The 12,559-nt window shown below is 41.1% G+C and overlaps 1 protein-coding gene across 1 annotated transcript; it reads left to right on the top strand.

Annotated features, from left to right (window-relative positions):
* Positions 1-10,082: 10,082 nt before the first annotated feature.
* Positions 10,083-11,809, top strand: LOC110940909 (E3 ubiquitin-protein ligase CIP8-like). Its single transcript, XM_022182477.2, has one exon. It carries the CDS (start codon positions 10,243-10,245, stop codon positions 11,605-11,607), a length of 1,365 nt encoding a protein of 454 aa, XP_022038169.1. The 5' UTR covers positions 10,083-10,242; the 3' UTR covers positions 11,608-11,809.
* Positions 11,810-12,559: the final 750 nt, after the last annotated feature.

Raw genomic sequence — 12,559 nt, 5'->3', positions numbered from 1 at the left:
AGTTATTTAGTTAATTAATCAGAATCAGATAATGTTTTGCAAAACTAAAATAGCTTAACTTGAATGAGCTTCTGATGTATCATTTCTGGCCAAAGCTGACTTGATACATCTACTTATCATTCAAGTATTACGAAAGCTATGTTAAGTGTGCATCATAAGCATGAATGTTTTAATATCTGGCCAAAGCTGATTTAATTCTTTCATAGATGGCATACTTAACAAGTGCATAACTAAAGTGATTGTTTCAATTTCTGGCCAAAGCTGATTTGTTACAACCACTTTGCACATATGCTTAAATGATTACACTTCTGGCCAAAGCTGTTTTGTCTTCGTTTAAGTAGAATTTTTAACTAAGTCTAATATTTTGATGTTAGTAATAGACAATATCACAGCTTCATAACGTAAAATGGTCATTATTTATGCCTGCCTTAGTTTAACGTGCCCTTAGATCACATTAGGACTTCTTCCTTAGTATCATAACTTGCTCATCTTATTTCCACTATCAGCGCCCAATCAGGGGATTCCATCTTTGACTGGTGATAACTTTGCTGCATGGAAGGATGCTCTCATGCTTACGCTTGGGCTGCTGGATTTTGATTACGCTCTAAGGGAGAATAAGCCAGCGGACCTTACCACTCAAAGTACTGCTGCTGAGCAGATACTTCATGAAAAGTGGACTAGGTGTAACCGCATGTGTCTCATGTTTATGAAGCAGTCTATAAGCAATGCTATCAGGGGAGCTATTCCTGATTCTGAAGATGCTAAAACCTACTTGGCTTCTGTGGAGGCGCAGTTCAAGGGGACGTCTAAAGCACACGCTAGTACCCTTATTCTCAAGCTGGTGACAACTAAGTATGATGGGAGGAGCGGCATTCGCGAGCACATCATGATGATGAATGACATGGCCAATAAGCTGAAGGGGCTGGAAATGGAAATCAGTGATGGTTTCCTTGTTCATTTCATCATTACTTCGCTTCCTTCGTCCTTTGAAGCATTCAAGATCAATTACAACACTCAGAAGGACAAATGGACAATGAGTGAACTGGTCGCTATGTGCGTACAGGAGGAAGAGCGTATGAGGATGGATCGCCATACTGATGTTGCAAACTTCACTACCTCCAATTCTAAGAAAAGGAAGAACAATTATCAGAGGAAGGATGCTTCAAAAGTCCAAAGGCCTAATCCTAATCATAATACAAGTGCACCTTCCAGCTCTAGGAACTCCTTAGGCAGTATCCGCTGCAAGTTCTGTAAAAAGACAGGACACATGCAGAAGGAATGCCCTGACTTTAAGGAGTGGCTGGCTAAGAAAGGTAACGATTATTTTATGATACTTGAGTCCTATAATTTAAGTGTTCCTGCTAATTCTTGGTGGTTTGATTCTGGTTCTATGGTTCATGTTACCAATTCTACTCAGGGATTCCTTTCAATCCGGAAGCTGGAAAGAAACCAAAGAACGCTTAAGGTTGGGGATGATCGAGAATTAGAAGTGAAGGCCATTGGAACATTACAATTAGTTATGAAAACTGGTTTATGTATTAAACTTTATGATAGCTTATATGTTCCTGAGGTAACTAGGAACCTTGTATCAGGACCAAAGTTAGACATGGACGGTTTTATTGTTTCCCATGGTCATCGCAAACTCTCTATCCTCTATGATTCTGTTCTTTATGGTACTGGTGTTCTGGATGGTGGTCTCTATAGATTAGAACTAGATGATGGCTTTTCCAAATCTTTGTTGTCATATAACATTAATGAATCACTCACAAAGATGGAAGAGAAACGAGACTTAGAAACTTCATCCATGTTGTGGCATCAGCGTTTAGGCCACATTTCAAAAGAACGATTAAATCGTCTCGTAAAGGATGAAGTCTTACCTCCTCTCGATTTCTCTGATTTTAGAACATGTGTCAAATGTCTTAAAGGTAAAATGACATTAGCGAATAAGAAAGGTGCCACTAGGAGTTCTAATTTATTAGAACTCATTCACACTGACATTAGTGGTCCCTACCAAATCACTGGCATAACAGGACATACTTCATTTATCACTTTCATTGACGATTATTCTCGTTACATGTACTTGTATCTTATTAAGGAGAAATCTGAATCTCTTACAACTTTTAAAGATTATAAGGCTGAAGTTGAAAAGCAATTAGATCGTCAGATTAAAGTTGTGAGATCAGATAGAGGCGGTGAATATTATGGAAGACATACTGATGTGGGTCAAGCTCCTGGTCCATTTTATGAGTTTTGTAAGGGCCAGGGTATTGTGAACCAATACACCATGCCTGGTACACCTCAGCAGAACGGAGTCGCTGAAAGAAGAAACCGTACCCTTATGAACATGGTGCGCAGTATGTTAGCCAACACTAATTTACCATTATTCCTCTGGACTGAAGCGTTAAAAGTAGCTGTTCATATACTCAATAGAGTTCCTTCTAAGTCTGTCCCTAAAACTCCTTATGAACTTTGGACAGGAAGGAAACCGAGTCTTAAATATATGAAAGTATGGGGCTGCATTGCTGAAGCAAAACTTTATAATCCTTTCCTAAGGAAACTTGACCCTAAAACAGTTACCTGTTTCTTTATCGGGTATCCTGAGAACTCTAAGGGTTATCGTTTCTATTGTCCTTCCCATGTCACCCGTATTGTTGAAACCAAGCGTGCCGCGTTCCTGGAGAATTTCAAGGTCAGTGGGAGCAGTACCAACCCTTACGAAGAATTGCAAGAAGTACAAGACGCGGGGGGGGGGGGGGGAGAGACTCGTCGCTTACCATTACTCCGATTACTCCTCTTGTACCCAATGCAACTACTACACCTGAAGCTACTGCACCAACTCCAAATTCACCTCTACAATCAGAACCCATTATACCTCATGACGAAGGCACATCAAACGCTCAAAACCAAGACAACGTTGAACCCGATAATCCACTCAGGAGGTCATCTAGGCAAAGAAGGCCTACTAATTGGGATGATTATGTTACCTACCTGACTGAAATGGATCCCGGAAAGCTCAATGATCCTATCTCTTACAATGAAGCCATTAGCAGTGATCAGTCAGTCTTCTGAATGGAATAAAGCGATGATTGATGAGCTTGAATCCATGAAGAAAAATGACGTTTGGGATTTGGTAGAATTACCCAACGGAGTCAAACCCGTAGGATGCAAATGGGTGTTCAAAACAAAACTGGATCCGAATGGGAATGTTGAACGCTACAAAGCGAGATTGATTGCAAAGGGCTACACTCAGAAAGATGGAGTTGATTATCAAGAGACGTTTTCACCTGTCTCTCGTAAAGATTCATTAAGGATCGTCATGGCCCTAGTAGCTCATTTCGATTTAGAGCTGCATCAGATGGACGTTAAAACCGCTTTCCTTAACGGAGATTTGGACGAAGATGTCTACATGAAGCAACCTGAAGGCTTAAACCTGAAGGTCAGGAGCATCTAGTCTGTAAGTTGAAGAAATCCATTTACGGGTTGAAACAAGCATAACGACAGTGGTACCTCAAGTTTGATGAAGTCATGAAGAGGCAAGGTTTTATGAAGAATCAAGTGGATCAATGCACCTACCTCAAGATGAGTGGGAGTAACTTTACTATACTTGTCCTTTACGTAGATGATATTCTATTGGCAAGTAATAGTTTAGACATGTTGCATGAGTCGAAGCGGTTACTTTCGCATAACTTCGACATGAAGGATCTTGGAGATGCTTCTTACGTCATTAAGGGATCTTAGGATTGTCCCAGAGGGCTTACATAGATCGTGTCCTTACACGTTACAACATGCAACAGTGCAAACCCTCCGTCGCTGTAGTAGTTAAGGGAGATGTTTTCGGTTCATTCCAGTGTCCGACAACAGAGGTTGAGAAGGAGCAAATGAGCCAGATACCTTATGCGTCAGTAGTCGGGAGCTTGATGTATGCTCAAGTCTGTACTCGTCCAGATATAGCTTATATTGCTGGAATGCTAGGCCGTTATCAGACTAATCCTGGCCTAGATCACTGGAAAGCAGCTAAGAAGGTACTTCGATATCTGCAAGGGACGAAAGACTATAAACTGACTTATAGAAGAAGTGATCATTTAGAAGTGGTGGGCTATTCTGATTCTGACTTTGCCAAATGCAAAGATGACAAGAAATCCACTTCGGGCTATATCTTTATGTTAGCAGGCGGCCCTATCTCATGGAAGAGTCATAAACAACAGTTGACCACAACTTCCACAATGATGGCAGAGTACATTGCTGTTTATAACGCAACCTGTCATGGAATGTTGCTTAGAAATCTGATCACTGGACTCAAAATCGTTAATTCCATTTCTAGACCATTGAAGCTTTACTGTGATAATTCAGCTGCCGTTAGTTTCTCGAACAGTAACAGTTCGACTGGAGCTGGTTTATATCTCGATACGAAATATCTATTTGTACGTGAACGAGTTGAGGAAAATAATCTATGTATCGAGTATATTAGTACTAAGGATATGCTTGCGGATCCGATGACTAAAGGTCTCCCTCCTAAGGTTTATGAAGAACATGTTCGGAATATGGGATTTAGTAAATACCTTATTTGAGAATATTGTACTAGCTTATGTTTTATGATTAATGAAATTTCCTCAGTTTGATTTTGTATGTCTGTTAGAATATGTTCAACCGGTATAATGGCATATAGACAAATAAAGTTACAAGTCAAACAAAGGGCTTACGCGTATTTTGATCATGACGATTAGGTTTTAAATTAAGGCTATAGTATGATTAATGGGGGTCCTGAGTCGCATAATGATTCAATGTTTTTTGCTATAGTACTTGTTTAAGGCTAAAATGAGTGTTAACTCCTGATCAGGCTTATCTAATACTCATAGTAAATGATTACTCGGCTAAGTGGGAGAATGTAAGATTAAATATATTACGTATTGATATTTAATCTATAGCCATCATAATCATTTGCATTATAGAGATCAAAATATATTAGAACCTATTAAATAATTAGTTGGTAATTATTGATGGACCATATTACCCTTATTAACTAATTAGGTTTCCTTCTGGGTGCTTATATAAGGAGAATTATGTGGAGGTTAAGGGGTTACTCAGTTACACAATTATACACACCCCATTAGCCATAACATCATAATTCGACCTCCTCTCCTAGCCGATATCCCTTTTCGGTTTTCTAAGTCCCCATCATTAGTCAGCATCCTAAGGAGGAACCAGATCACAATGACAAGCATGTCGAACTCCATTACTGGATTCTCCAACGCATTGTCTGCTATAACAGGTATGTTTTAATGTTTTCCTTCATGTATAAACAGAACTGAACCAACATTTATTTGCGTATTATATTTTCTTATGTTTTTTTATTTGTCTTACATATATACATGTGGGCTTCACTGGAACCGGATCGTGTTTGTTGGGCTGCTGGAACTATTGGGCCGGGGATTATAAAGACATGAAGACATGAGGCATGGGTTGTTGGGACGGAGATTATGAATAGAGTAAACTTCCGTTTTGCTCTCTGTGGTTTGGTCACTTTAATGGTTTTACCTCAAACCTTTAAAAATAGCCAGTTTACTCCCTAATCTATGAAGCCCTTCATAATTTCACTCCCCGCCTCTAACTCCATCCAAATTCTTTATTAACTGTAAGAGTATTTTAGTAACTTCAAAGGGTATTTTAGTAAAACTACAAATAAAAGATTATATTATATATAATAATAAAAAATAACAAAACATCATCTCTTCTCTCTCTCTACCCTCTCTGCACTCTCTCTTCTCTCTCAACCCTACCCAGCCACCATCAGCCCCTGCAGGATGATTAAAACAGATTTGAATCTTTTTATCGCAAACACCAATCGAAATCTTCACACACTACTATAAAACATTCCATATCAATTGTGCCTTCTTATTACTAACACAAGAGGAAAAAAGATACTGGACATCAAGATCAACATATATGTACACCAACTGCTTTTATTCTTAGGTTGTGCCAACAAATGAGTTTTACAATTTACACTTATTTCAACCCAAAATCAATGATCTACACCGATAACACAAAATGAAAAATATAAGTTACAATTACAATTACTATGACTTTGTAAAGACTATATGATTCATGTACATTTCTTCCTAATCGAAAGGCACGCCCACCTAATAAAAGACCTGAGGAGATGCATAGAACTCGGTCTCACAGAACATTGGTCTTAAATCTTCGTAGCACATGAACTATAACGGAAACGAAACAAGAAACCCTCTTACTCTTTTCATTATCTCCATTGGCGGAATGTTCCCCTCAAGCTTCTCTGGGTTTCGATCCGACCATAGGTGACGGCAACCATCTCTGTTTCGACGGTGACAGCAGCCGTCATTGTTTCGACAATGACGGCCGCCTAAGGTTTCGACATTGACGCCGCCTAGGGTTTCTAACCAAAGACTCCATCTCCGGCAACGTTTTAGACTAGTATGATGATGGTGAGTGGTGATGGTGGAGTCTGCTCCGATGATTGGTGTGAGAGGTGGTGCTAGTTGTTGATGCAGAAGAGATAGAGAGAGAGGAGAAGAGATAGAGAGAGAAGAGAGAGTGCAGAGAGGGTAGAGAGAGAGAAGAGATGATGTTTTTGTTATTTTTTATTATTATATATAATATAATCTTTTATTTGTAGTTTTACTAAAATACCCTTAGTTTTATATTTGAAGTTACCAAAATACCCTTTCAGTTAACAAACAATTTGGATGGAGTTAGAGGCGGGGAGTGAAATCATGAAGGGCTTCATAGATCAGGGAGTAAACTGGCTATTTTTAAAGGTTTGGGGCAAAACCATTAAAGTGATCAAACCACAGGGAGTAAAACGAAAGTTTACTCTTACGAATATTGCTTATTGGGCTTAGGGTTCAGACATTTGAAGATTATATATAAGAGACTCATTGCTAATGAGAATTATTATTGATAGAAATTTTTCTCTTATTTCTCTCTCTATCAAACACTTAGGATTTCATAGATCTTTACTGGTTCGCCTTGAATCAGAGTCTAGGGTCCTCTACATAATCAGACGGAAAGTAATCTCGTGCACCGGATGGTTCGGGTCCTCCACATAATCCTCCGGATGTGACGCGTATATAAATGACGATAGAAACTCAACCATAATCACACGATACGAGTCTTCCATCGCAATCTGGAACAAACGTGCAAACGGAGTCTCCAACCCAACCATCTCCCCTGCCCTCGCGGCCTCGTCCACGCTCTCTAAAAGCTCCAATCAATCCCCACATGCCCCCTATCTCCATGGTGCGCAACTTCGCGCACCTCTCATGCCTATCTGACGCCAACGGGAACGTATACATTATTTATGTGCAACAGCATTCTATACGTGCCGTATAAGATTAATACGGCCCGTATACATTATAACAACCCTCCTAAACCCTTAATGTGGCCCTAAACGTCCAAAAATATACCCCGTATGCAAGAAACGGGCCCAGAATATCTTCATATTTATAAAAATCAAATAAAAGTCCAAACCAGGTGCCCTCGCAGGCCGCGACCCGTTGCTCGGGATCTGTCGCGGGGCGCGAGCCAGTTTACTTGCTGGCCGCACAAGTCCGCCACGTGTGGGACACCCGGCATAGTTATACTCGCTGACTAAACAACCCTAGGACCTAGTCTACGTCCTCGCGGGCCGCGAGAGAATTAGAAGGGGGGTTACGCGGACCGCGAGCTGCCTTAGGCCAGCCTATAAATAGAGGTCGACAGCCTCATTTGATCGCTGTTCAAAACCTTCTTTTCTCTCTTAACATATAGTAGAAATTATACTCGGGTATTATACCCCTAAAAAGCGAAGCTCTGCCTCGTTGTAAGTATTATAACCCTATTTGTTACCCTACACGATCGATCTAGGGCTCCGTAACGCATGTCAAGGCTCTGCCTGACTCGGTCGTTGGAGTTCTGTCTCGTGTTATACCTGATTGATCTAGGACTCCGTAATGCATGTCAAGGCTCTACCTGACTCAGTCATTGGAGTTCTGTCTCGAGTTGTACGGTTAATATGATTGAGTTATTTTACTAACACGTGTGCATTGCTTAATTTTAATAGATAATAACTAGGAGAATTATCAGGAAGCTATAGTAGTGTTATCTAAATCAGCAAAGTGAGTACATCTTCTTTTTGTCACCTTTTTACCAAAACCTCAAATGCTTTAAATTACACTTAACAGTATTTGAGTATTTGTAATTCTACCATTACTGCCAGTATGTTGGGGTTTTGTATACATTACTTGAAAATCGTTACTATTGCACATAGTAGCATGACCACAAGTCAAGATTGACAGTACCAAAGGGGTAATTGGATAGATATAAACAATGTAAATGCGGGTGCTCTCAATTACTGTACAGATTATAAAACTGTTATGATTAAACTGGGATGCACTCGCCAGTATTTCTTGGTGATAAAATCTTTTTAAAAAACGCGTTTCAGGTAACTTAATGTGAAGCTAATAAAAGCCAGCTGGAGAGCACTGAAGGCTTAAAGTTGTGTCTATAAAAGTTACCAAATAAGAAACGGAGTTTATGTTTCCAATAATTAGTGTTTATCCCTACAAATGTATTATCAAATGAACTTGGGTTTTATCCCATTTATTATTATAAAAGTTTGGTGTTTAACTCTGATAAAAATATTTCCTAACTATGGTCCTGATGTATTCCGTTGCCATATTAATTAACACCGATACCATCAGCTCTGCGTGCCGCAACCGCCCGCCTCCCGGGGCAGGGGTCGGGGGTTGCGACATATATTTAGGTAATGTTTGGTATGCAGGAATGAGAAAGGGAATGGAATTGACTATTACGAGGGAATGAAAAAAATGTGTTTGATTGGTCAAGGTAATGGAATCAACCATTACATATGGCATTCCATTCCCTCAAATGCATTCCATCCATACCCTTTGTTTTTTTTTTCCATTCCATTCCTCTGCCACCTTCATCACCAACACCTACCACCACCTCCACCACTAGCCACCCACAAATGCCACCACCACCTGTCGTTGCCACCTTACGCCGTCGACCACCGGTAAAGCCCCCGTCGTGCCACCGCCGACCACCGCCACCCTTCGCCACCCTCCGCCACCAAACACCGGCGCAACCGCCACTACCCGCCACCGCAACCACCCCTTCCGCCACCGAACATCAGCACCAATGCCACCATCAATCACCAAACACCACCGACCACTGCCACCACAACCCACCACTGTCGCCACTCTCCGCCACCGAACATCGGCGCCACCACTGGCCACCATCACTAACACCGCCCACCCGCAGCCAACACCCATCGCCACGACATCGGGGCCACTTCCGACCATCGCCACCCTCTGCCACCGAACACTAGCATCACTGCCGCCACAAACTACCACCGCCACTGCCACCACCGCTGCCACCAACCATCGCCGCCACCCACCGCCGCCATCGACTACCGCCACCCATCGCCAATTTTATTCCTTCTTCTTTTCCTGCCCACCAAACACTACAAGGTTATGAATCATTCCATTCCCACATGGTAACCAAACAAGACCATGAAATGGAATGATCCATTTCATTCATTTTTCCGTTCCATTACCCCATCCATTCCATTCTCTCGTTCATTCCATTACCCCATATCAAACAGACAATTATAGATATGAAAATAAGAAAACAATGGTGTAAGAGCATTCTCATCCAAACCATCAAAATATGTGATGGGTAGTTTTTATATTATAAAGGGTATAAAAAATGGTTGTGAGTGGAGGAGAGAGAAAATGTTACTGTTCATCTGTATATTTGGGGGGGACACTGTTCACCCAGTATAATTTTTTTAATATATATTAAAAGTGGTTGTGAGCGAAGGAGAGAGAAAAATGTAATGATAATATTATTTAATTGAAAAGGAGAGAGAAAAAATATTTGTTTTTAGTGAAAATATATTGATATAGGAGTTGTTTTTTAGTGGAATATATGTATAATTTGATGGATTGAATGAGAATACTATAAGAATAGAAGATCTCTTATTTAATAGCATTATTATTTTGTTTATTAAAATAGAAAAATATGATATAGCTATGCCATCCAAATGGAAAGTGAACTATGTCAACCGTTGGATCACACTCGATCAATCACAACCTATCCTCCATCCGACGGTCCATCCTAATCTAAATCCCCTCACCATACAAAAAACCAAGTGCCCCCACACACCAAAATTCTTTTTTCTCATCTTACACACTTTTCACGCCGGTAATGGCCGGAAACTCACCACCACAACCGCCACCGGCACCACCACCACCACCACCGGCGACTGTATCCAATACTCCAGATCCTACCGGATACTGGTGTTACCAATGCGAAAAACGAGTACCTGTAGAAACCGTACCGAACAACCCTAACGTCGTCTGTTTCGAGTGCAAAAACGGATTCGTTGAATCGATCTCAGTTTCAGTTAGCAATGAAGAGACTCCGGCGTTCGGTAACGAGTTCGTTCAAGTTCTCCAGCTGATTGCTCAGGCGGCCCGTGAAGACGACGAGCCGCCTCCACCTCCGCCTGATTCCGATCGTACGGCAGACGGTTGGGGTGATAACGATTATCTCCGTATCGAGCTCGACGGTTGGGATAACGGTAACTATATCGTCACCGATGAAGAAGATCAGGAGTTTCGAGATCAAGTTAGGTCACGCTGGTACTACGATGAAGAAGATGATGATGATGACATCATAACAAACGAACGGATCGAGAATCGAAACGTAGAACAGATCGATAATCAGATCGAGAATCGGATCGAAGAACAGATTGAAGATCAGATCGAGAATCGGATCGATGAACTTAACGAAAACGGAGATGATGACGTCAGAAGAGAACGGCGTGGCGTACTCCGTTTACGGTACCTGAACGATGAGCATAACGAACACGATGATGATGATGACGTCATAAGAGATAGCCGTGACGTACTCCGTATCCGGCACTTGAACGATGAGCATAACGAACACGATGATGTTGATGACGTCAGAAGAGAACGGCGTGACGTACTCCGATTACGGCTCCGTCAAGTGGCGAGCCGAGCCGCGAGCCGGCATAATCGGATTCTCGATTGGGCGGAGATGCTAATGGGACTAGAAGATCAATCAATCGAGTTTAGGTTACAAGTTAACGATAACGATGATGACGATAGCAACGATGATGCTTACGTCGGCAATCCTGGAGATTATGTAGATGCAGCTGGATATGAAGCGTTACTGCAAACCCTAGCTGACAGCGATATCATCGGGAGGAGAGGTGCACCGCCTGCAGCGAAATCAGCGGTTGAGAATTTACACACCGTTGAGGTGAATAGTTCAAATTGTAATGAAATATGTGCTGTGTGTAAAGATAATGTGGTGAACAATGAGGGGAAGGTTGTTAAGCAGTTGGAATGTGGGCATATGTATCATGGTGAGTGTATAGTTCCGTGGTTAGGTTCGAGGAATTCGTGTCCGGTTTGTAGGTTTGAGTTGCCTACTGATGATCCGGAGTATGAGGAAGATAGAAAGAGGAGATTGGTAACAATGGCTGCAGCTGCTGCAGTAGGTGATCATGATGGTTGTTCGTCAAATTCGGGTGGTGTTGGGTAAGAACTGGTATGGTGATTGGGTGTTGATTGTTGTTGGAAACTGATTGTGTTAAGTTATTGTGTTGGTTATGTTGTAAATACATATTTACTCAATCTGAAACATGATTTGTATTGTTTTGTTGTATATTTACTTAGTTGTTTACTTCTCTTTGTATTGTTGGTTAATGTTTATAATAAAGCTGGGATGGATTGATATTTCTTGTTATGAGTGTGCCTCGGAAAACACCCGACGGCCTTTAGGCCGCGCTACATTCACATCTGGGTCAGAATTGATGAATATTGGTGGTTGATATGTTAAACAACCGAAGAGATAAAGAAGTTATTATTCGGTTTAGTTGATAAAAAGTCTGGTATGTAAAAGAGATGGTAGATTTGGGTGGTTAATATGTTACAAACAAGTAACAACCGAAGAGATAAAAGAAGTTATAAATGGTTTACTTGATAAAAAGGTTGGTATGTAAAAGTGAAGGTTGTACGTAAAACTTGTTTGGTTATATACAGAGCAACACCTTGGGTGTGTGAAGGTCTTGCTTCTCGCCTTGGCCTTGGCTTTGGCTTTTGGGATCAAAATGCCTTGAAATGCTTCATGGTTTTTAAAATCAAGATGAGCAGCCAAAACCAGACCAGAGCTCTGAATTCAAATGGAGCACTCCTATGTTTGTAGTGCCATGTTGATTGTTGAAATTAGGGGTGCCAACCATTAAAAACCCAAACAAACAACGAACCCCACATAAAAATAGTTGGGCTGGCAAGGAAGGAGTTGGTTTTCAACAGGGCTTGGTTCAAGTTGGTTGACGAAATAAAGGAGTTATCTTTCTCTTGGCGGATGCATCGGTCAAAGATTAAGGTGTTTGACTTTGATGTTTACTTATGGTGTTAGTCCTGGTGGCATGTTGCTCTCCTTTTGTGTGATGTATCTTGGTGTGGATTGTAGCGTCTTGCTGGCCTGTATT

Source organism: Helianthus annuus, chromosome 5 (assembly GCF_002127325.2).
Source record: "Helianthus annuus cultivar XRQ/B chromosome 5, HanXRQr2.0-SUNRISE, whole genome shotgun sequence".
Lineage (NCBI taxonomy): Eukaryota > Viridiplantae > Streptophyta > Magnoliopsida > Asterales > Asteraceae > Helianthus > Helianthus annuus.
This window is presented reverse-complemented; position numbering and strand designations above follow the sequence as displayed.

Coding starts and splice junctions, on each gene's coding strand:
- LOC110940909 (XM_022182477.2), top strand. CDS start 10,243: ATGGCCGGAAACTCACCACCACAACCGCCACCGGCACCACCACCACCA.